Genomic DNA, 24183 nt, shown 5'->3' with positions numbered 1-24183 from the left:
AAAAGCTTAATTTAACATTGGGCTAAAACTTCACCGTAGCAAGTTTACATTACAATAAATTGGGACAAAATTCACACAACATTGTTTCCATCCATTAAAAAAATAAATAAATCACCGGTGCTGTGTGAAGTTACTTTTCGTGCCAAAATGCTGAGTTCCGCTGCATACCCTTCAAATATAAGGCTACATGGTTAAAACAGGAAGTCAAGTTAAAACTTGCACATATAAACCATTTGACGTGATGAAACAGTCCCAAATAACTATTTTAACAATGCTATATTTAGATTTTAGCTGAAACATTAATTAATGATTAAGTCAATTGGGTTAGTTCCACACACATTTCCTTTTGGTTCATAGGTTTGAGATGTTGATACTGGTCATAAAGAACCCTGAGTCAAATGTTCATTTTAGTCTATGCTGCAGGGTGATAAGAAAATGGATGTTCATAATTTGACACCCTTTATTTAAACTGTGCAAACTTTTTTGACCCACCCCCCTAAAAGAATCGGAATCTAGAATCGTTTGGAAGCTGAATCGCAATAAGGAACCAAAATTGGAACTGGAATCGCTCAAATTCAAACGATGCCCAACCCTACTCAGGACAGAAGTGAGTATTTGCGAGCAACAGTATGATTTCATGCCTAGAAAGAGTACCACAGATGCATTATTTGCCTTGAGGGTGTTGGAGAAATATAGAGAAGGACAGAAGGAGCGACATTGTGTCTTTGTAGATCTAGAGAAAGCCTGTGACAGAGAGGAACTGTGGAAGTCTGGAGTGGCAGAGAGGTATGTCAGAATAGTACAGGACATGTTTGAGCACAGCAGAACAGTGGTGAGGTGTGCTGTAGGTGTGACAGAGAAGTTAAAGGTAGAGGTGGGACTGCATCAGGGATCAGCCCTGAGCCCCTTCCTCTTTGCAGTGGTGATGGATACGCTGACAGATGAGGTTACACTGGAATCCCTGTGGACCATGATGTTTGCAGATGACATTGTGATCTGTAGTGAAAGCAGCGAGCAGGTGTAAAAACGGCTAGAAAGGTGGAGCCATGCACTGGAAAGGAGGGGAATGAAGATTAGCCGAAGTAAGACAATATATGTGCATGAATGAGAGAGGTGGAGGGGGAAGGGTGAGACTACAGGGAGAAGAGAGAGCGAGGGTGATGACTTTAAATATTTGGGGTCAACTGTCCAGAGCAATGGTGAGTGTGGTCAGGAAGTGAAGAAACGGGTCAAGCAGGTTGGAACGGGTGGAGGAAGGTGTCAGGTGTGTTATGTGACAGAAGAGTCTCTGCTAGGATGAAAGGCAAAGTTTATAAAACAGTGGTGAGGCCAGCCATGATGTACGGATTCGATACAGTGGCACTGAAGAGACAACAGGAAGCAGAGCTGCAGGTGGCGGAAATGAAGATGTTGAGGTTCTCTCTAGGAGTGACCAGGTTGGATAGGATCAGAAATGAGCTGATCAGAGGGACAGCTAAGGTTAGATGTTTTGGAGACAAAGTTCGAGAGAGAAGGTTGCTAGATGTAGTGAGGGAAGACAATGAGGGAGAGGAGGATGCAGGAGATAGGCTTACATGGAAACATTTGTGGCTGAACCCATCCATCCATTTTCTGAGCCGCTTCTCCTCACTAGGGTCGCGGGCGTGCTGGAGCTGTCATTGGGCAGGAGGCGGGGTACACCCTGAACTGGTTGCCAGCCAATCGCAGGGCACATAGAAACAAACAACCATTCGCACTCACAGTCATGCCTACGGGCAATTTAGAGTCTCCAATTAATGCATGTTTTTGGGATGTGGGAGGAAACCGGAGTGCCCGGAGAAAACCCACGCAGGCACAGGGAGAACATGCAAACTCCACACAGGCGGGGCAGGGGATTGAACCCAGGTCCTCAGAACGGTGAGGCTGACGCTCTAACCAGTCCTCACCGTGCCGCCTGTGGCTGAACCCACTTAACCACAAACGTCGGCTGCTCACATTTGAGTTTGTGAGTGACTCACATTTACCACCTGACTTTGGGTACTCCCCCCATCAAGTGCAAAGGCATGTGTGTGTGCGCCTGTGCTTGTGTGTCACATGTTTAGGATAGGCAGGAGATAAAAGTGCAGTGCAAAAAAAACGGCAACATTTTTGCTGTCCTCTGTATTAGTGCTCTTGCTTTATCGTGCTCACTTTTTCCTGTTTCTACTTTCACACTGTTGGGCTTCCTTGCTGTCATTTGAGAGCCTGAATTCTCTGTTTTTGTTACAATGCTGAGCCTAATAGAATCCAGAGCCCTCTCTGTGAGGGTTAGGCTCTGTGACCATTGGTTCTCAAAGGCAGTGTGTGAAGGGTCAAGTAAAACATCTGCAGCTCTTTAGAAAACTTAAAAGTAAAGCCGAAAGCTCATTTCATCTGGTTCTGCCTTCTTACTCCCACATTTCAGCTTCCTTTCTCCTTGTTTTTCCCCCTTTCTCGAATGTGACATCACTACTCACTAGCTGGAATGTGCTGTAACCCCGCCTCTGCTTCTCTTCTCCTCTTGTTCCCTTCATTGCTGGGCTGTGACTGCTAAACAAAGTTTCTCTCATACCTCCTGGTTCGTTTTCCTGCTTGTAAATGTCTGCTGCTTTTAAGTTTGTTTCAAACTTAAGTGATGCAAATTAGGTCCTTTTTTTTTCTGGCATTGTGAACTTTATCAAGTACCACCTAAACAGGATAAACTGAGAGGAAGCCAACAGGTCAGATTGTGTTTACTGCTGATGTGTGTAGAGTAAGGAAAGTATGTTGTTTCTGTCTGCGTGTGTTAATGTAGACTGAGCCTTTTAAAGAGCGACTGTGTGTTTTATTGAGTGTTAGGAAGCTTGAGCTTGCACAGGAATCTCTCTCAATGGACTTTGGATCTCTGGCAGTATTTGATTTTGTTTGATTGGCGACTACTAGGACTGTTTTCACATTGCAGCCTTAGTGCATACTTTGCTTGTTGGAGTGAGCTGAGATAGGTCAGCAAGCATGCTAATGCTCAACAACATATTTTATTCACGTGTGTGAATTGTGGATGATTGGCCCTTCTGTCAATGCAGATCATTGTGCCTCTTTCTCTCTCTCTTTCAGCCTGCTTCACAATCCTTCTCCACCAGTTAGTCAACTTTCTGTCATGCATTAATCTGTCCAAAATATGTATGACTGTATGAAAATGTCACAATCTAACAAGGAAAGTTCTAACACTAAGACAGTGTGTGCTTAGCTGCTTCTCTTGAGACACAGACACCTCTCATGTTACAGTTAATCTTTTGTTGCATTTCTTTAAAACTTTGTAAAGGTTGTTGAAGTTCTTCTCTGGTTGCTATTCCCCATGATTGTGGTCCACGTTTATGATTAGCATGCACTCGCTCGGCACAACATTGGATATGCAATACGTGATTGTGAATTGAGATCAAATTTAAGAATTATGTATTATAGAAGAAGCTGCCTTAGTTAATCAATGTGTTCAAACTGTAATTGCCTTTTGCCGTGGTGTAGAACTGCATCATACTTAGGTTATACATAGTTTTGTATACTCTTCGTCATTTCTAATGTAGTCAAATAAGGAAGTCAAAATATTACAAAACCCCTCTCACTGTAATCAAACCATTCAATTCAACACCTTTCTGAAAAGACCACATGTGAAAGTGTAAGGCTAGCTATTTTCATTTGGTTTGTTTCTTAGCAATAAACTACAAACCCCATTGTGCTGATATAGGATTTTTTTTTTTTTTTTTACTTGAACTTTGCAGTCTGCTTGCATTGTGCGCAAGTGGGGCAATGACCCACTTGATGAGGGTAATGAGCTCTATCCTGTTGGCATTCTGGTACGGGCGGCTCATATTGGTCATATTGTCATTTGTAGCCACCCCAAGTACAGTCACTGTCACCGCTAGCTGTTAGCTGCCTGCCAGCCACAACATTAGGTACATCTGCACAATCAAATAAAAGAGCTGTATCAAAAAAGAAAAAACAAAGATGGGAATGTTCCATTTTGTTTGACACTGTTTGGGAGGTATTTATAATTTATTTTTGTGGTCGCTGTTTCCTGTGTAGAACTGCACTGCAGCTTGCTGAAAGCTGTTTCTAATATGTTTTTGGTTTTTGGCTCTTTATGCTTGTCAAGTTGGCCACCCTGCATTCGAGGCTGCAGGTGGAGGACCAAAAACGCTCGCTGTATTTAACAGTTGACGCTAACTTTTTAATGTCCAGTACTGCCTCCTAGATGACTGGAGTGGAACACATCACATTTCTTGAATTAACAAAAAAAAAATAATAATAAAAAACTACTGACATTTTAGATTATGGGCCTTGGGAGAAGTCTGTGATGGTTATCTTTGTATATTCAGATGTTTTTGTTATAATGTGAAGACTGGATCTCTTTCGATCAGTGATTCCCAACCAGTGTGCCGTGAGTGATCTTCAAGTGTGCCGTGGGAAATTATCATATTTTACTTAATTGCTCAAAAAATTATTCATTTACAAGAAATAATGTATCTTTGTTCCTCTATTTATGACAGTGAGGCATAATGACAGACAGAATAAATAAAGGCTCTTCTATTAGATGGCAGGAAGTACATACAGTAATTACTGTGTATCTACTTTTTGTGACAATTTTGTTTGTTGGTGTGCCGTGAGATTTTCCAATATAAAATATGTGCCTTTGCTCCATAAAGGTTGGGAATCACTGCTTTAGATTATGGTGAGTTACCTAATTTTGTCCATGGTGACTATAAGTACATGAGCTACTGTATTACTGTATAATACATTTCTGTAAAATGCTTCACTGGTATTACAGCACTCAGTAAGAGAGGCATCAAGGGAAGAAAATGTATACTTTTCACTCACTGGACCCATCAGTCATTCTTTTTTGAGCTTGAGCATTTCTTCTTTCACACGGATTCGTTTTTTGCTTCATGTGGCCTTTTTGTCTGTACAGGAGATAGTCTTTACCATCTGTCCTCATGTTTTTTTTCTTTTTTCTCTCACAATTATCACATTCAACTACTTTTGTCTGTCAACTCTGTAAATGATCCCAGGTGAGGTAATGGCAGAAAAAATAGTCCTCCTCGTGGAATTAATACATGGCCCCACATTTAAGTGTAGGTGTGTGTATATAATGAAGTGTGCAAAAAGAATTAGACTGTGTGTGCGACTGTGCGTGTGTCTGTAGGCATCACGTTCACGTCCAGCTAAGTAAAAAGTAGCGTCTGATTAATGAATCCTAATCTCAGGCGTTCATCTTTTCACTATATATATATATATATATATATATATATATATATATTTTTTTTTTCTCTTATTCCAATCTCTTTCTTTTCTCTTTCTCCTGACCAAGCCGCCAAATGGAGCTGTCTGATTGTAGACACACCCAGATAAAATTGCTGTGTTTCTCTCATTCTCTCTCTGGGGATATTGTCTAAGATTCTTGAATTCACGCCCCATCTTTCCTGCTTGTGTGTGTGTGTGTGTGTTATTGTATTCATTTTCTTCCTCGGCGGCAGATGTTAGAGGGCGTCTGAACTTACACAGCCAAACAACCCATTTCCTCATTGTGCTTTTCTCTAATTGGCTCTCTGCTCTCACAAACTATTGATATGTAACACTAACCTACATCCGGGACGCAAGCATTCACATTAATGTCCTGGGGCTGATTTAGTTTTGTTTTCCTGGAACACATAAACAGATAATTATGAAGCTTGGTTATCATCATTCAGCAGCTGGTAGGGTGTAATGTAGTGTGTGTTCAGATTAGAATGTCTGAGTAATGAGTATTGTGCTTGTGGGCCTGATTAGGATTTCATTTCAGTCGTGATCAATAGATTTTTTTTTTCAGTGCTTTCTCCAAATTTTGTGTTCCAATTTTGTCATCCACACAGTTTGATTGAGCAGTTGTAATGATTTTTCTAACCTTTTCAATCAATACTAATCCAGGGATCAGCATGAGAGCAACCAGCGTTCTAAAATGGCACAGCAAACAATATCAATATAATAGTGCTTACATGCTGGATACACTGCTATGACTTAAAATAAAATGACCACCGTTGTCCTAAAGAATATGGACTGTTGTTAATTCCCTGTCAGTATCATCATACATGAGGTTTAACGACAACAGGGCCCACCGAGCAGGCTTATGTGGTGTGTGTAGCTCTGCAGTTTATTGATGACTGTGACTGTTTAGTTTTTCAAATTCATGCATTGTGGAGCACAGAAGCAATTTCGCAATTTTGGGTTCAGCTTCCCAATCTTCAATTTCTACATTTAAATTCTGTCGTTTCAGAAATTACTACATTATCAAACCAATTCCTATTTATAGTTTATGTTGGGGGGGAAAAACAGTAAATGTATTGCCTCAGTTTTGCCAAAAGACCATTTTCAAGGTCTCCTGAAGGTTTGTTTGGATCATAAATTATTGAGGACTGACAAATAATTACAATTATCTTAATGCAGGCTTCCAACCCCCCCACAATGATTCACAGTCACTCTGATTCGTCATCGTAGACAAATATGTAAAAACCTGTTTATCCTTGTATGGCTGAACTCCACTCAAAATGTCATCAGCTGTGTGTGTGTGTGCATGTGCATGTGCGTGCGTGTGTTTGTTGAACACTGCATCTTCCTCTTCGTAGTCACTATCATTGATGATATCCTTTTCACACATCACTTTTTTACCTGTCACCATTTACCCATTTTGGTTTTAGGTTGTGCACTTGATTTTCAGCTTTGTATGTATGTATTAGACTGTTTTGTCTCCAAAGGATGTAAATGAAGTCAGATATTCATTATACTATATTGTAATAACCGGGGATGAACCACCAATAAGTGTGCTCCTCACATCCCCCACAACCCCAAAAAAGAAAAAAAAGGGGAAAAAATACCCTCTACCTGATAGGTGAATCCAAAAATTCCAAACTGCGAATATGTGGTGGTACCCTGTACTACACTACACTATCTGAGCGTATGGATCAAAAATGTTACATGGACGAAATGTTCTGACATAATGTGGATGCGACTTTATACTTGCTTGTGTAATGTCTTTTTAAATGGAATGTCATAACAGCAACTCATGTAAAAACTAAATTTGAGGCATATGGATTGTGGATGGTTTTAGCTTAAAACAAGACACACATAGGCCGCTGATGAGTGTAAAGTGGTCTGACACCTTTTAAGATACTAGTAATGGTGAGCTCACAATCTCCATTCTAGTCATTCTCAAACTTTTTACACCAAGTACCCCCTTAAAGAAATACTCTGCTCTCCAAATATCACCATAATAACCAACATTAAAATACATTAGCACAGTAGGTTCAAGTGTTTATCAAAAACGAAAAGGGCAATATAAGGAAATAATAACTTTACTTCAATGATTCAATTAAAATGTGTTACACATGAAACAGTGCTCTATTCTGAAGCTTCTCAGTAATCAGTAAAGGTGTGATTGAGGTCAGAACTCCGTGAGCCAGTAAAGCTTTTCCTTACCTAACTCTCCCCCAAAAGCACATTTATGGACCTCACTTTGTCCACATGGGCACAGTAATGTCGGAAGAGAAAAGAGGTTTTCCCCAAACTGTTCCCACAAAGCTGCAATGATTTTGCACAATACTTTTGGCCATATACCCTGTGATACAATAATAAGTGTTTGGAATAGAACTACTAATGTTCTTAATTTCTTAATTGTCAACACAGTTTGTGGCGTACATGTTGTCGTCACATATATATATACACACTAAGATCACATTTAATTTACGCTTGGTATTGAAAAAGAAATATATATATAAAATATATGTACTGTATAAGCATTTAACGTCATGATTGTATGTTTCTAATTCTTGTTCTTCCTCTCCTTTTCTGCAGGCATTGTGCATAAATGTTCAGTGCAGTGATGTGCTGGAGACATTGAGCCTGATTTTCTGTGGCGCTGATGTAAATTGTTCAACTGGCATGGCCAGTTGTCCCACCCCTCTCTCCCTAGCCGACACACACGCGCAACCCTTGCAAGCTGTATTACTGAGTCACAATCTGAACACAGGTAAAGGATGATAGCATGTTTGTGATGTCATTGAAGTGCTTTTATTTTTAATTGCGTGATAGACCTTTATCTATATTAGTAATACTGTATCTGCTAATAACTTAAGGAAATTCTGTACACGTAAATTCTGCTGTATAGATGACACCTTTTCACTGCACTTTGACAACTTGATTGTTCCTGTGTGGTTTAACTGTGTAATTGATGTTTACATTGGATTAAAGTCAAATGGTCAACCTGCCATGTTTTTTTCCTCATGGCTTTGATTTCTTATTTTCTTTGTTCTACAGATCTTCCTCGGTCAGAGGTGGACGGTGGCATGGAAGAAGTGCACTTTCCAGCTCCAACGTGTGTTTATCACAATGGCTTTCTATTCAAGACTGGCTCTATGGCTCGGGCTATCACAGAGCGTAAGGCCAAAGAGGGTGAGCAAGCATACTGCTTAACCATAAAGAGTTCTGCCCACAATTGTTTTAATACATTAGTTATTGCTTGGATTTTTTTTTTTTAATTACTGTTGTCAGTGCCTCGTCAGTGTCATGTAGAAATGCGTTTACTCGCTGTTCAGTAAACATTAAGCAATCTGCATTAAGCAATATTATGTACACCTACACAAGCTAAAGAGATGACATTTTTTGCCTTTACAAACATAGTAATTATCAGTTTTTATTTAAATTCTCAGAATTTCACTTCATACTTTGTAGTTGGCAATGGTCTATAGCACAGGTGTCAAACTGGTGGCCCGGGTGCCGGATCCGGCCCGCCACATCATTTTATGTGGCCCGCGAAAGCAAATCAAAATTGAGATATTTCCACGCATTTTTTTGTTACCAATCCCCCTTTGAAACGAAATGTAATAGTTGAAAAACATGTTTTTATAGGCTTCCGATTTCAAAATTGGTTATTCATCAATGTGTTGTGTATACTGTATGTAATTAGAATATATGTGGTAATCTTTCATTTATATGGATTCACAGTCGTAGTGGCCTTCCGAGGGAAGTCATAACTACGATGTGGCCCATGACAAAAATGAGCTTGACACCCCTGGTGTCTATAGCTATCAGTACATTATAGTGGAGTGGTTTCTATTTTTTTGATTGCTAAATGTCTTGTAATATTGATCTACAGTTACTTTGACGCTTTACAGATCTTTATCTTTATTTATTATTGTGTGCAGAGTTCAGTCGTCGCTGGTGTACACTCAATGACTGCATTTTCAGCTACTATGAGAGTGACAAGAATTCCAATCCTAATGGAGCTCTGAGAGCCTCAGAAATAGTTTGCTTGGCTGTGGATGTACCTGAGAAACATGGGTAACCTCACTCACACATCTGCTCTTTGTGGGTACAGTTAACCATTTATCGCGGTCCTGGCAATGTAGTCAGCAAAAGGCATTATGGGTACCCAAAATTAATTGCAGTGATGCTTTCAGCTACAGTACTGTAATTGTAGATAATCAAGCTAAACATTGCTCTTCATTTGCATTTGTTCCTGTCGATATTGTTATGGGTGTGTGCATTCGCTATTTATCGGGCTAAGGTTGGTATTTGTGAATTTATTTCATAAAAATGTTTTAAACGGGTAAGTTGAGGGTAAGGTTTCTTTTTCTGATAAGAACGAGAGCCCCGTTTGATCTTCTTTGAGTCATTGCTGCCACATTTATATCAATTAGCCTGCATAGCTGACTGTATCAGAGATGTGCAGGTGAGTAATTGCACTACACTGACCTTTAAAAAAAACATCTGTGAAAATCTGTGATGCACTAAATCCGTAATAAATGAACTATGATATAGTTTGGGATTACTGCCTCTCAGGACCCGGTTGAGATTTTACACAAAAGATCACACAATTTACCCGATGTCTTTTCCGTCTCTCTCACCTTGCAGGTATGAGCACACTTTCGAGCTCTACTCAGAATCAGATCGTCTTTATTTGTTTGGCACCGATGACCCAAACAGCCACAAAGAATGGATCAAGTCTATTGCCAAGGTATTATTAAACCAGATGAGCCATGTCGAGAGAGGAAATGCTGCGACTGTATTTATTTCGCTTTAGAGCAACTACAAATTAGAATTCTCTCAAAAATGTGTGTGGCGGTTGTTTTGCTGCTGCCAATACAACAGATTATTATTTTTTTAATTCTGGAAAATGGAATCTGTAATAAAACGCTGATTAATATCTCACGGCATATGAGAGGATGTGCATTACATGGAGGATGAAAGCATAGGAAGTGCTATGAGATTACAAGACAATGCTTGATACCATTGCTGCATGTGCGCAATCATGGTACTGTAAAAGTAACTTATGTTCATGGGAGTATTTGGTATATTGGTCTTAATTCTGAATCATCAACAGGCGAATGCACTGCTGGTTACCACCATTAAAACTGAGTGTAAAAATAACAAGAGAATTTAAAAAAACACAGTAGCATTAGTGAGATTGCTTATGTCTGTTTTCATGCATCACCTCTTTAATTATTGGGTGAATCTTGGACTTACAAATCTGCACTCGGTGCTGTATTTCATAATACAGGGATTCTTAATCGTCTATTGAATCAGATTTGGTTGTCATGGGAAACACAATTCTGTTAAACGTTTGGGTCCATGGCTCCTGCCTGTCTAGCCATTAAGACAGTCTGACCGAACTCGCTGTACTAAAGAGACCTCAGGACCATAATTCTAGCACCCCCACCCCTTTTCCACCACAAACACAAGCCAACATCTATAGGCTGCTTCTTTGTTACAAAACTACTTGGCTTTGACTTTTGCAGTGTGTTTCAATAAAAGTGTGTTCAGCTAAGGAGAGCTTTTATTATTATATATGTTGGCACAAAGCTACACTAAATTTCTTTTGATTTTTGTAGAGCTTCATCCCAGCCAAAGCAGAGCCTTTATTGAGGTTAGGTTTTGAGAGGATCGGGCGGCTAAAATGTAAGGATGGCCTGAACCTACAAACATCCAAGGTGGGTTGGTTTGCCTTGGTGGGCTCCACACTTCATGCTTACCTTAAGGACAGCCAGGAAGAAGAGATACACCTTCGCAAACTTAATGAGCTCTGTGAGTTAATGCATTCATCCAAAAGTTTCAAGCAATATGCCTGTTCACCATGTGTTTGGTATGAAATAAGATTAGTACAGTAAGTTTTCAACATTGAAAGACATTATTTTGTGTTTCGCAGCAATCCAACAAGATAATGGAGTATTAGTTTTGGTGGAGAGAGGAAGGTGAGAGAATAACTACAGATTGCTTGTTTTCACATACATAAATAGTTCTTATGTTAATTTCCTTGCAAAATTATGATGTAGTTCCCCTGTTTTTTCTGTCCTCCTCCTTTCCATTTTGTTCTTAACATGTTTTTGTCTCCCCTCTGTCTCTTCCAACTAAGAACGCTGTACATTGAGGGAGAGAGGAAGTTGGATTTTGCCGGCTGGTGCGCTGCCATACAGTCTGCAGCAGGGAGTGGAGGCGACACTCTGAGTCAGCAGCAGCTGACCGACACAGACATACCAGTCGTAGTCCACAGCTGCGTTGACTACATCACACAGTGCGGTGAGTGGACAGACGGAAAAAGACAAACACAGCACTACCATGCAGTAACATAATGCAGCAGATTTTTGTAGCAGTAAATGATCATCAGACACACTTTCATCCACACTTTTGATTTATATAGCTAACACAATGACATAATAACAAATCATTGAGCTCAAATCCACCTCTTCTAAGATTATGCATGTGTACCTACTGCAGTGGCCACAGAGCAGATACTTGTATTGTGTTTACCAGTGATTATATTGTATGCGTTTAGGCTTAACGTCTGAGGGCATATATCGCAAGAGCGGCGTGAACTCGCGTGTTGCAGCTCTGTGCGAGCGGTTTCGCCAAGATGCTCGCAGCCTCCGCCTGAAGGAAGGAGAGCATCAGGTGGACGACGTCTCGAACACACTCAAGCGGTTCTTCAGGGAGTTAGAAGAAGGGCTTTTCACATCTGAAGATGGCGGCACCTGGCTTACTACGACTGGTAAGATTCACACGGCTTGCACGGCAGGGAACAAAATTTTTTGAAAGTAAGTTTTTTTTAAATATATACATCCCTCTCTCGTCTCTTGATCCAGCCATTCAGGATGAAAGTATGAAAATCTCCCAGTATCAGAAGCTTTTGAACAAACTGCCTCGTGTTAACAGGGCAACGCTTCGGGCCCTTATCAATCACTTGTACTGGTGAGGAACACACATGCACACTTTGTGAATGCCATACGCACACACCCACGTTCTGCCTACTGTTTGTGTTCCAGTGTGCAGCGGTTCTCTGAGCTGAACCAAATGAATCTCCATAACTTGGCTATTGTGTTTGGGCCAACACTCTTCCAGACAGATGGAAAGGACTACACGGCGGGCCGTGCTATCGAGGACCTCATACAGTACTACACACTCATCTTTGAGGTCAGATGTCAAGCATTGAAGTGAAGCACCTATGATGTTTGTTGATTAGATAAGCTAGTGGTCCCACGTTATCTAGTTTTCCTCCTGGTTTAGAAGATTGCTTAAATGTGGGGATTTGTTCTCAAGAATTAAACTTTGAAGGTTTTGTCATTGGAAATATTATTTTTGATCTATATTTCTATGCACACCAATGAAGTTGCTCTTCCGAAGTCTGAAGAAAGGCATTTATGCTGGGTGGGGGTGTGGTGTATTTGGGCCTGATTTACTTTGCTTGTGCAAAACAGGCACAAACTTTATTGGTCACTCATACGCAAGCTGATCTGCTAACCAAGCGCACCCAGGATTGCACAGGCGAGAGGTGTTTGGGAGAAGTTTTTCACTTTTGTAAACATTTGTGAAATCCCAGAAACAAAAGTTATCATAACTGCAACAGAATTTTGCAGCTTCTGAATGATCCTACTTGGAGCCAGTCACGCCACGCCATCGATGATAAAACATGGCTTTTATGCAGTCGCTCTCTTCCCCCAAATTATCAGAGGCATTAATTTAGTTTCTGTAACCGTTTCTTTGTCTTTGACTAACACTTACAATTCCATCACTTCAAACTTCATTTGGCACTTGTGGCACTCTCACAAATTTTCCATGATGAAAAAGCATCAGAGCTACTCACAGTCCCCTCTACTTGTTGCTAATAATGCAAGCAATCCGAAAACCCAATTTAGCCCTATTTTTGGGATCTTAGTAAATTGTTGCAATCTTAGAAAATCATGCGCAACATGTTAGAGCGAGCACACAAATATAGCGTTATTTGGGATGTTAATAAATTGGGACCATAGTGAAGTGGAGGTGCACCTGCTTAGTAATCACATTATAAAAGGTGATCACACAAAAACATTTGTTATAGTGAGACAAAAAAAAAAATTGTTTGTGTGTGGACATTGCCTCAAAGGAGTAGCTGAGCTGACATGTTGCTAATCAGTATACGTTTTTTTTGCAGGTGGATGAGCAACAACTGAAAAAGCAGCTGGAAGAGATCACTGTTATTATCCAAGTGCGCGAGAAATTGAACACAAAATTTCCTGTGAGTCACAAGCATGTAATATTTGTTGTGTGCATTTGTCTCAGCTGCACTGTCCGAGCATTTAACATCATACATTTTAAAAAAATATGTAAATGTTTAGTGTACATTTTGTGGAGAGCACAGGTGCACAAACAGTATGCTGTAGTTTTGCAAGAGTAAATGCATTTTTTTATCTACTGAAAACCTTAGAGCACTGAACCCGGTGGACATTTCATCTGCACAGTTTACTTGGAGGAAAAGAAGGACACTGCTGAGCAACATGTCAAGGTAGCCTTAACACAACGACGTTGTGTTTATATGCATGTTCCATAAAGAATTGGAGACTGTGATGTTGACACAGTTCAACTTTAAACTTGTGTTCTCTTTCCCCCAGATCCCAGCCTCTATGACTTCAGCAGAACTGACCTGTGAGATATTGGACAGGCGCAACATTCCTGTTAAAGACAAAGAGTACTGGAACTGCTGGGAGGTCATCGACAAGGAAGAAATGGGTGACACTGATAACACAGTATACAGTTTGCGTTGAATAGATTAATACACAGTAACGTGTGTTCACATCACTAAATCTGAGCAGAAGTGACTCCCAAACTCGAGCGCCAGACGATCCTTCCAAGTTGCAACAGGGTTTTATGGCTTGTTTGTGAGCCTTCTTTGTTGGTCATCTGGTTCACTAACACAAAGACTGTAGGTGGCTTTTCCAATGCCAGCAACACACAAATAATTGGTGAGATTTCCTGTTGCTGTCGTGAAAAGAAAACGGGGCAAAGTGATGAGCTGGAGAGAAATTCTTTAGTTGTTTACCACAGTCTACACTTGGGCACTAGACCACTGAGAAGCTATTTTGAGTTTGGTGTGTAGGTGGGGAAACTGCTATAGAACATAAAATGAAATTGTTGTGCCTTGTACAGTTTTCCAGTTATGACAGTTTTGCAATTCTACTAACACTTAGTCACTTACGGTAAGTTTGTCATCATCTCAATAGCGTTCCTGTTGTCTGCTCTTTTCGCAGAACGTCCTCTGCACTATCGAGAGCGAGTCTTACCCATCCTTCACTCCTTTGGCACCGACTCCCATCTTCTCATCAAGAAACACATCACTATGGAAGCAATGATCATCTACTTGGGTAAACAATTATTTTCATCACAATACATCACAAAACATTTTTAATTTTTTTATTTTTTTTTTAAGAACATTCCCAATTTAGAAACAGTAGGCCATCTGTAAGGATTTGGTCATTGTTTAAGTCCCACTGCAGAAAACAATGTAAAAATAAAGCATCTACTATGCCCTTCAGCCAGTAAGGTTGACCCATCCAAACATGGCATGATGAAATTCCGGGAGGAACGAAGCATCCTCGGGCTGGGGTTGTCCTCCGGCAGTTTCCATGACCGATATTTCATCCTAAACTCCAGTTCACTGCGGATGTACAAGGAAGTCAGAGTAAGTCTGGCAGAGACACACATAAAAAAAAAAAACACATCCTCTCCCACATAATGCTTGTTCACACTGGCCTCCCCCCTCTTCTTCTCTGTCTCCCAGAGTAACCGTCCAGAACGGGACTGGCCAGTCAAGAACCTGAGGGTCTACTTGGGGATCAAGAAGAAAGTCCGTCCTCCAACATGGTGAATGTTTGAAGTGATCCACTGTAGATGTGGCCCATCAGAGCTCAACATATGAATGGTTGTCTTAAACTCCAAGAGTATAGACTTTTTTTTAAATTATAGAGCAGGGGTCACCAACTTGGTACCCACGCGCACCAGGTAGCTCCCAAGGATAACATGAGTAGACCACAGGTCTGTTCTAAAAATTGCTCTCTAGCGATGGTACATTGTGATTTCCTAGCAATGTTGTAGAAGTGGTCATTGGAAAATGTAAACGCTTGCAAAGATTTATAGAATTCAAGTGTAGCATATTGATATTTGTTGGTTTCCTACCTTGTTAAATCATTGTTGATAATTATTGTAAGAAATTATTGACATGATCAGTGTCCTCATTTAGATCATTTTGGTTCCCAGGGGCCACGGTGGCGCACTAAATCGAGGCTGCCTGGGAACATAGTGTAAATGTAGCCAAAGCATGAATAAAATCTGGACAATTATATGCTTCCAACCTGGATGCAACAGTCAGATATAATAGCTGAAAAGAGGGAGGCCAACTTTTCCTCACATTTTAATGTAATTGTATGGCCTAGGTTTCTCAATACTTTTGGAATTTTATGAATACACGCAAAACAATCCCCTATTCAGATATTTAAATTCCAAGTCAATATAATATTTGCATGCTAAATTTACTGAACCCCCAGTGCCTGCATCATCAGAAGGTGAATGAGGACAGTGTTAGTGCTTTACCATTTACTATTGTGAAAGTCATATACTACATGTAATGACGTTAATTGTTCATGCTGTAAGCATAAGATGTAAACTATATAAAAGCTGTTTTAGACCCCTGGTGCAAAACTGGTATTTGTCATCCAACCAGACAATGTCATGAAGTATCTTTTAAGCAAAAATACGCTAATAAATTCAGTACTGTGGAATAGAATACATCAGTGAAGCCACTGACTTATAATGGATTTTAATTGACTCTAAAATTATCACATTGAGTTTAAAACGGAATACAGCAAATATGTTTTGCTTGACCTCTGTCACAAATTAAACTGTTTATCATAATTATATGAAAGAATGATTGATGGCCTATTGATGGCAAATATTGTGATCTGCGTAACAGTGTGTCAAAAGGCCTGTAGGGGGCAGGCTTAACCCAAGAATGACATTAAACCGTGGGTGCTGTTGAACTAACCCATCCATCTCTGTGTGTTCCTAATTGCAGTTGGGGCCTGACTGTGGTCTATGAGAGTAAGAAACAAGACAAGGCAGAGAGACAGCAGTGGTGAGTAGCAGTAGACAATATGTAATATATCACATCAACATAATGTTTTTATTTTGTTTTTTTGACTGTAAAAGACTACAATTCTGTGTGTAGAGATGCCACAATGACTATAGCAACTCTTAATAGAAATCCTCACACTACAATGAAACCAAACCTTGTTACATTACGTTTTATTCCTGTTGAAGAATACTACACCACTACAGGTGTTGTCTCGTCTTTGCTTCGAGTAGACTCATATTTTCTTGCTTGAGGCACTATAATACTGTTTTGTCACATGTAAACACAAGCAATCTCACTGGGGGTTTGTCTGTGTACATAAAAAAATAGCTATGAGTTTATCACAGAAACACACACCTGTATTGGCTTCATTGCATCCAGCATTTTTCACACATACTGTTACATCGACCAGTATGAATGGGCAACTTGTGTGTTCATCCATGTGTGTTCCTGTAGCAGTGTGCTCGATACACCCTGTCAACAACAGTATACCTCAACTCTCTAGTAATGACAGCTCTCATCTCGCTGTTGGCTTAATTATTCTTTTTTTTTATTAAGTTGTGTTCTATCACTGTTTCGCACGGCAAAAACCCAGCAGTAAGGGAGAAACAGAGGAGGACGTGCTGGGGGTTGAATATATCCAAGGGGGACGCTTGAGAACGAAAGATAAAAAGGTCTTTATCTGGAGTATTTGGAACCCAAAATTAAGCTAGTTGGCTCGCACATATGGTGTCTGCCTCACAGTAAGAAGTTCTGGTTTCGAAACTCGAATCTGTGGAGTTCAAATGTTTCCCTGTGGATGAATTGCAGAGAATAATAATTAAAAAAACTGTTACTAGTGTTATGGCCACAGGACTTAATCTTTTCCTTTCTATGGTTTATTATACCCGCATCGAAAACATATTCTTTTGAATCTTACATACAAGAATAGATTTTATATGCAATGCATGGGACCAAATGAGTATACAAACAAAACCACTGTATCAAATTAAAGCATCATTGTGGTCTAAAAAATTAATACATCTTACTGCATGCCAAGGATATGCTTGCTACAATAAATATTTGTACTGTGTATCTTGCCAACAAAGTGACGAACGTATATATTGGCGCGCAAGCTTTAATGAGCTCTGTTGGTCCTAATGATGAAAAAGCTGGCAGAAGGCAGATACTGTATGATACATGTATGGGGACCTGGGGGGTGTTGTACCTGAGGCCTGTCTTTTTACCAAACTTGACCTCTTCTTGTTCACTAATTTTGTTCTCAGTTTTCTGTCAATCTGTGTTTCCGTTAGGTCTCAGCAACTGCATAAATGTTTATTCAAAATATGTGCTCAAAGCCAAAATCATGTATAATTAAAAAGTATTTATTCAGCACCACAGCATAGTTTATGACTCAAAGGGCTGCGTGGCGGCAACCTGAGTCGCATAAAGCATTCAATTACAGGCACAGATATTACAAATACACACTCTGCATAATAAAATGCATATGGTTCTCCAATTATACTTTGCTTTTACTTTTGTAAACCGTTTCATTAGTTTTGGACACAGTGGTTCACGTTATCTGGTTTAATTTCTGCAGGTATCTCTGTTGTGAGACTCAGCCAGAAATGAGGGAGTGGTACGCTACTTTTCTGAGTATTCAGGTTCGCTCTTGCTCACAAACACACACACACACACACACACACACACACACACACTGTGCCATGGCCAGGTGTCCCTGTCCATATCATTAATCTGTACAATAATGTGGTTTAATACCCATTGTAATGATGTCAAAAGTGTCACATTATGCTCTTATGCTACTCGTACATGCGTCACAATGTATTCTTGATCATGCATTTATTATTTATTCTGTCTGTTTATAAGCCCAAACAACATGGATAGTTGTTAACAAACCGAGTGTGTCTATGTTGTCTTGTTCTGCAAAACTGCTTGTGCACAGAAATTGGCTTTTTGATTTTGAGAAATTATCTTGTCACCTGCACAAGATAAACTCGAGGGAGGGGGGAAATAAGAACAAGATATGTAACAATAAACTCAGGACAATGAAAGATTATTGTCCCCAAAATGAAAGCACACCATCACCATAGTTGGGTTATAAGCTACTGTAGCCTGCAGAGTCAACATGAAGGGCAATGGCCACACAAAAGCTGCGGGTCATGGCTGGTGTGAAAATCATTGACTTTGTCCTATGTTGTCATGCACTTCACCACTCTGCTCCTCTTTTAAAGAACGACGGCGACGTGTGGCCTCAGGAAGGAATCCAGCCGAGCCGCGTGAGCCGCGCATTGCCCGACTCGCGTCACGGTAACGTGTCACTGATACCGCTGCGTGGCAGTGAGAATGAGATGCGGAACAGCGTAGCAGCTTTCAGCCAAGATCAGCTTGCTGTGAGTCAACCTACCAATCACTGCTTTCAATCGCAGCAGAAGCTGGCTTCTCCAATTTGGTTGCTTGATTTAGAGATGCTGGTGGTCCAAACCCTCAACCATGGTCCTTGGCATGTGTACAGTTAAGTCCAAAATAATTCGTAGCCTGGTCAAGTGAATTTTTAATTGTTCAATGGGTAGATTTAAGGTGGAACTTGCACTGCAAACTAGGAAATGTCTAAGAAATTCTTAAAACATTCTGATCAGCAATACATGTCTAACATATATAGCAGGCCGACTTGTATTCAGATATTAAATAAACATTTAACTTTAACAATATCAAACAATCGCTTGCCACTTTCTTGGTCCACCTTCACCAAACAAAAATGCCAGCGTCTGAATACTTTTGGTTGGCACGGTGGAAAACTGGTTAGCATATCTCCCTCACAGTTCTGAGGACCGGGGTTCAAATCCGGCCTCGCCTGTATGGAGTTTGCATGTTCTCCCCGTGCCTTCGTGGGTTCTCTCCGGCTGCTCCGGTTTCCTCCCACATCCCCAAAACATGCATGATAGGTTAACTGAAGACTCTAAATTGCCCATAGGTGCGAATGGTTGTTTGTTTGTATGTGCCCTGGCATTGGCTGGCAACCAGTTGGGGGGTTGTACCCCGGTTTTCACCCGAAGATAGCTGGGATAGGCGCTAGCACGTGAGTGAGGATAAGCGGTATGGAAAATGGATGGATGAATACTTTTGGGCTCAAATGTATATTACATTTCAAGTCATAAGTAATGACAGATATTTACGCTCGGACATGCTCAGTTGAATGCAGTACAAAAGCTGTATCAAAACATCTGCCTTTACAAAGATAATAATGCTGGAGAGGTAATTATTTAACAATGTTAATAATTCTAAGTGCACTCGAGTGACCAAAAGCCAATTGTATTCATCACTGTGTATATAATCAGGCCACTTCATGTTTCACATATAATCACTGACAAGATAACCACCGGACTGTACCATTTTTTTTTTATTGGAAGTCGGAGGATTGGTTCCATCGTGACTCAAAACAAAGGAGTAAAAGTAATACAACTGATTCCTCTAACAAAAGGAGGCAAGTATGTATTGTAACTTTTGTTTGTCCATCCAGTAAAAGTTGTCAGGCTTCTATCTTTTTGATGAATATGATGTTATAAGACAGACCTGACTGTTTCGTAGAGAGTCAAACAAATTTTCATCACGGTCCACATCGTGTTTGTTTCCCTCAGAGGGCCTTAGGCTTGTGAAAATCATATAAATTGCCCCTGCATTTAATTATTGGAGATATTCTTAACAACAAATTTAATTTTAAATCAGAAGTCCTGGAAATTAGTGACACCTAAACAAAACACAAGCGCAAAAGTTATTCTGGCAGGACTTTGCCCAGCTGGCTTTGAAAACCACACGACAATGAAAAGGAGCTTGTGCCCGCAGGGACACGGCTGCCATAGCACCCTGCGGCCTAGTACACTCGGCACAGAGCTGACAAACATCATCTCTGTTGCTTTGCTGGGCTCCATACCAGAGCAGTCCAATGGCATCAACATTATCTACTCCATCTGTTCGCGCCCCCCTCCCCCCCCCCCCCGTAAGAGAGAGAAAAGGTTAGTGTAGCCATCCAGAATGCTTCACTCTGCACACATTGGACATGCTTGGCGACCAAATGTCCACAATACTGCACGTCTCCCGCTGCTCTTTCCACTCATCTCTCTGATTAGCGACCGACAGACTCCAGCAGTGCAATGCCTCACATGGTTTCCATTGATTCTCAACTATCGAATGCATTGATCCGATCATTTTAGTTGAGGGTTTGAAAGGATTTGCTTCAGGAAGCTAGATTCTTACTTCAGTGTGTGTGGTTTTGTGGGTGGGAGGTATTGGCATACTCATGTGAAAGTTCTCCTGTGCTTTGAATGCTTGTGCATTTGCATGTACTGCACAAGTCTATCCAAATACTTAAGAGGGCATGTGCATTCTAGTGATTGATTGTGTGAGGGCCACCTGCCAAGTTTCCCTTTTCCCTTTCCACTATTCCATCTGCCTTCCAGTCTTTTATCTGGTATAAACTATTTGTCCATTTATCTTTCAGCTTTTTAGAGACATTCGGTAATGGCGGCTGCAAGAAAGGTACAGTGGTTAACACTAATTCTCTTCTGTCTACTAACTATTTCTAGATGCACTGACATGTCCGAGCGTGCATGAATTTATAGGATGAATACAGTGGAACTTCCAATGTCAAACACATTTAAATGGTCAAACTCCATTTTCTTCTAAGTGTTCCTCCCCATTGAAATTAATAGAGTTTGAATTAATCCAGGGTCACCTTTGATAATTGTATTGTTCCCAATTTATGCATTTATCATTTTAATTACTGTATGTCTATCCTTCCATCCATCCATTCATCCATTGTATTACCGCTGACCACTCGTGCTGCATAATAGTGTGGAAACAATCAAATGAGTACGAAGCCTTTGAGGGCGCACAACAAACACGTCGCCTTCTAGAAACAGTATGGCTTCCTTTTAGGTGTGTGCCATCAGTTCTTAATGTATTATCATTGTTCATTTGTTGATAATTGGGCATCCCGCGCAGAGACGTGTGTCCAGCGTGGCCGACCATGTGGCTAATGTTGTACGAGAGCCCAAGCAGGCTGGCTGCATGTGAATTGGCATGATGAAGAAGACCCATCAAATCTGGAATCTCAGTGTAAAACGTCCAGCTGCTTCCAGGGAACAATTTGTTGGCCAACAACTCTTGATAGGTCAGCCTCCGCTCGTTTTGACCGTCCATCTGATAAGCTCCGTTTATCCTTTTGAAATGTCCACAGCAGTTTTACCGTGTCCTTGTAGCTGCTTATTCCGAGATCCATCTTGATAGCCACCATTGAAAACGTGCCCTGTTGTTCGCCCTTAGCTGGTTATTGCACTGCAGCTGGCATATAAAAAGTCTATAAACCCTTGTTCGAATGCTAGGTTTTTGGGATAGAAAAAAATGTGATAGTTAAATTATTTTTTAAAGATTTTTCACCATAAATGACCTACAATCTGTAAAACTAAATTGGGGGGAAAAAATCTGTTCAAGTCTGCACAGCCTCTTATAACTGGGTATTTGCCTGTGTTCAGAATTAATATATCACTTTCAAACTTTGTATGATTAACCCAAAATAAAGTTCAGCTGTTCAACTGCCTGGTCATTATCCTCCGCGAATAGTGTGTGTGTGTGTATGTATGTGTGTGTGGGTGGGGGGGGGGGGGGGGGGGGTCCACTGTATTCATGTTTTTCTTAATCTTTGCATCCTCATCCATGCGTGCATTTTATTACCAGCATCATAGTGTACCTGGTTGGCATGGCTCCAAAATGTCTTGTCATCTGGAAACTCATTTCAGGCTTGGCCTCTCAGCGGAAGAGGCTGAGGAGATTTACGGAGATCAACTTAAGCTTGTCTCTATCTTTTCTCCAGGGTAGGTGTTTGGCGTCATCAGGTGACCTCGCCACACTCCAGTGACATCTTCAGTGTGTGACACTGCGGACCAGAATGAAGAAACAGGAGGAAGTGAGCAGGACCAAAAGTAGATAGACAGGAGAGCCATTATTCATTTTCCCCTGTACAGCTGAAGTTTACACTTTGTGTTTTTGTCACTTTAATGGAGTGTGTTCATCCTGATTGGCCTTTAGCTTGGCAAGAGTCAAGTGTGCCCGCGCATCATGGACCAGAAGCATTAAAGCACATTCTGAAGGAAACTTCAATTCTTCTTATATATTTGTTTTGAAGGATTTCACCATTCTGTTTTTTTTTTTTTTTTTTTTAATATAAGACAAATGTAAGGGTAACCCTGCAATTCAAAATGCAATCATTGCTATTGTAAGCAAAACATAATGTGACAGCAGATGTGATCTAGGTTTTTGGTGAGGCTGCATTTATATCGCCATTTTATTTGAGGTCATCTCCCCTGCCTTCCTATTTCACGTTTGTAAACACGCATGATCCTCTCAGGCAATACAATGGTAAAGGTCGACGTTCACTCTTTCAGTGAGTTTGTGAAAAGATAGTGACTAATATCTGACTGCACTTGACTGCCCATCAATAGCTTGTAGAGTGCCACCTGTAAGTTAGCCCCCTTATGTGAATTGTTCTTATTTATTTGGGCTACCAAGGAAGCAAGATGAAGAGTGCTAAGGTCATTTTTTTTTGTTCGCTGTTAAGGATAGTGTGTGGGGGGAAAAAAAGTCAACTGTATATGTGTGCATTGTAGCCCAACAGCCCTCGTCACTCCATTTCGTTAGAGCATTCTCATGCTCATTCCTCACAATTTCATTATTAACAACAAAATGCAAATCATTGCCATTCATTTGGATATAAAACAAATGGAAGTTGTTTTGCCCACTAAAGAAATCAATCCTCCAAGTGTTCTGTGCAGCCTGTGGTCGTTCTCAAATTCTGAGACCTTTAATACAGACGAATGTTTCTGCCATTCTCACACTTATTTATTCTTACAATAATTGTTACAAGTTTTTTTTCCCTGTCCTAAAGTATCTCAAACTCCCATAAGTGTACTTAACATGAATGTCAATTTAAAATAATAATAATAATAATAATAACTTAATAATGCACTTGTTTTTGTAATCAGTAATTGGTAGACACTGCTTAGGTATTTTCATGTGATTGTCAAAATAAATCCTACACACAGTTTACATTTCTTTTACTCTAATAAACACTGTGCCAACTGTTTGTTTGCATTCCAGCCCATGCATAGAATGACTACACAAAAAATATTTCTAAAAGGTTAATGTACTCTACCTGGTGGCAGTCCACTGTGTTCTTAAATGCAAATTGGATGAAAAGTCAAGCTGGCCCTTGGGAACGTGTGTGTCTATAATGTGACAACTGTTGGACAAACATTTCCTGGCCTGTGGGTTTCGTGCCATCAAGTCGAGCCCGATGTAACTGGAGGAGAATGTCGCAGCGATGTATGTAATGGGAGGAGGGTACAGTATGATGCAGGGTTAACGGGAGACGTTTGGTGCGTTTTGAGTGCTTCATGGTGGTCAACCGCTTCTGTGGTCATTGCTATAAGCGGAAGTGACACATCAGGGTCAGCATATACCTCAAGAGAGACACCGGAGAGCCCCACGAGGGACCTACACACAGTAGGAGACCACGTTTTCCACACGCACAGGAGACCCACCGGGGATAAACAGTAGGATGAGTAATTGTATGCACTCAGGCATTTCAAATGGCCTTTACTTTATAGGTCATAGCAGCAGTTGCATAAATCAGAAGCATTGAGACACGAGAGATGTTCAAAAGGGGACACAAATGGAAGACGAAAAGTTAAAATGAGCTT

The 24183-nt window shown here is 40.5% G+C and overlaps 1 protein-coding gene across 11 annotated transcripts in view; it reads left to right on the top strand.

Moving 5' to 3' along the window:
• LOC133482039 (arf-GAP with Rho-GAP domain, ANK repeat and PH domain-containing protein 1-like) overlaps nucleotides 1-23567 on the top strand; it is a 72062-nt gene extending 48495 nt beyond the window's left edge. For 8 of the 11 annotated variants that reach the window (XM_061781583.1, XM_061781579.1, XM_061781577.1 and 5 more), the window contains 20 exons: nucleotides 7855-8029; nucleotides 8317-8451; nucleotides 9204-9339; nucleotides 9913-10015; nucleotides 10890-11082; nucleotides 11204-11249; nucleotides 11411-11574; nucleotides 11831-12043; nucleotides 12138-12243; nucleotides 12318-12465; nucleotides 13463-13546; nucleotides 13736-13813; nucleotides 13920-14037; nucleotides 14556-14669; nucleotides 14841-14986; nucleotides 15086-15168; nucleotides 16376-16435; nucleotides 18012-18075; nucleotides 18664-18822; nucleotides 22299-23567. In XM_061781583.1, the coding sequence (XP_061637567.1) occupies nucleotides 7855-8029; nucleotides 8317-8451; nucleotides 9204-9339; nucleotides 9913-10015; nucleotides 10890-11082; nucleotides 11204-11249; nucleotides 11411-11574; nucleotides 11831-12043; nucleotides 12138-12243; nucleotides 12318-12465; nucleotides 13463-13546; nucleotides 13736-13813; nucleotides 13920-14037; nucleotides 14556-14669; nucleotides 14841-14986; nucleotides 15086-15168; nucleotides 16376-16435; nucleotides 18012-18075; nucleotides 18664-18822; nucleotides 22299-22343 (2370 nt within the window). In that variant the 3' untranslated portion in view covers nucleotides 22344-23567. Of the gene's footprint in view, nucleotides 1-7854; nucleotides 8030-8316; nucleotides 8452-9203; nucleotides 9340-9912; nucleotides 10016-10889; nucleotides 11083-11203; nucleotides 11250-11410; nucleotides 11575-11830; nucleotides 12044-12137; nucleotides 12244-12317; nucleotides 12466-13462; nucleotides 13547-13735; nucleotides 13814-13919; nucleotides 14038-14555; nucleotides 14670-14840; nucleotides 14987-15085; nucleotides 15169-16375; nucleotides 16436-18011; nucleotides 18076-18663; nucleotides 18823-20927; nucleotides 20966-22298 lie in introns of all 11 variants that reach the window. The other 3 variants (XM_061781581.1, XM_061781580.1, XM_061781582.1) reach the window with 3 other exon arrangements.
• The last annotated feature ends 616 nt before the right edge of the window (nucleotides 23568-24183 follow it).

This window comes from Phyllopteryx taeniolatus, chromosome 8 (genome assembly GCF_024500385.1).
Source record: "Phyllopteryx taeniolatus isolate TA_2022b chromosome 8, UOR_Ptae_1.2, whole genome shotgun sequence".
NCBI classification, from domain to species: Eukaryota; Metazoa; Chordata; class Actinopteri; order Syngnathiformes; family Syngnathidae; genus Phyllopteryx; species Phyllopteryx taeniolatus.
Note: the sequence above shows the minus strand (reverse complement) of the source record. Positions and strands in the feature narration are given on the sequence as shown.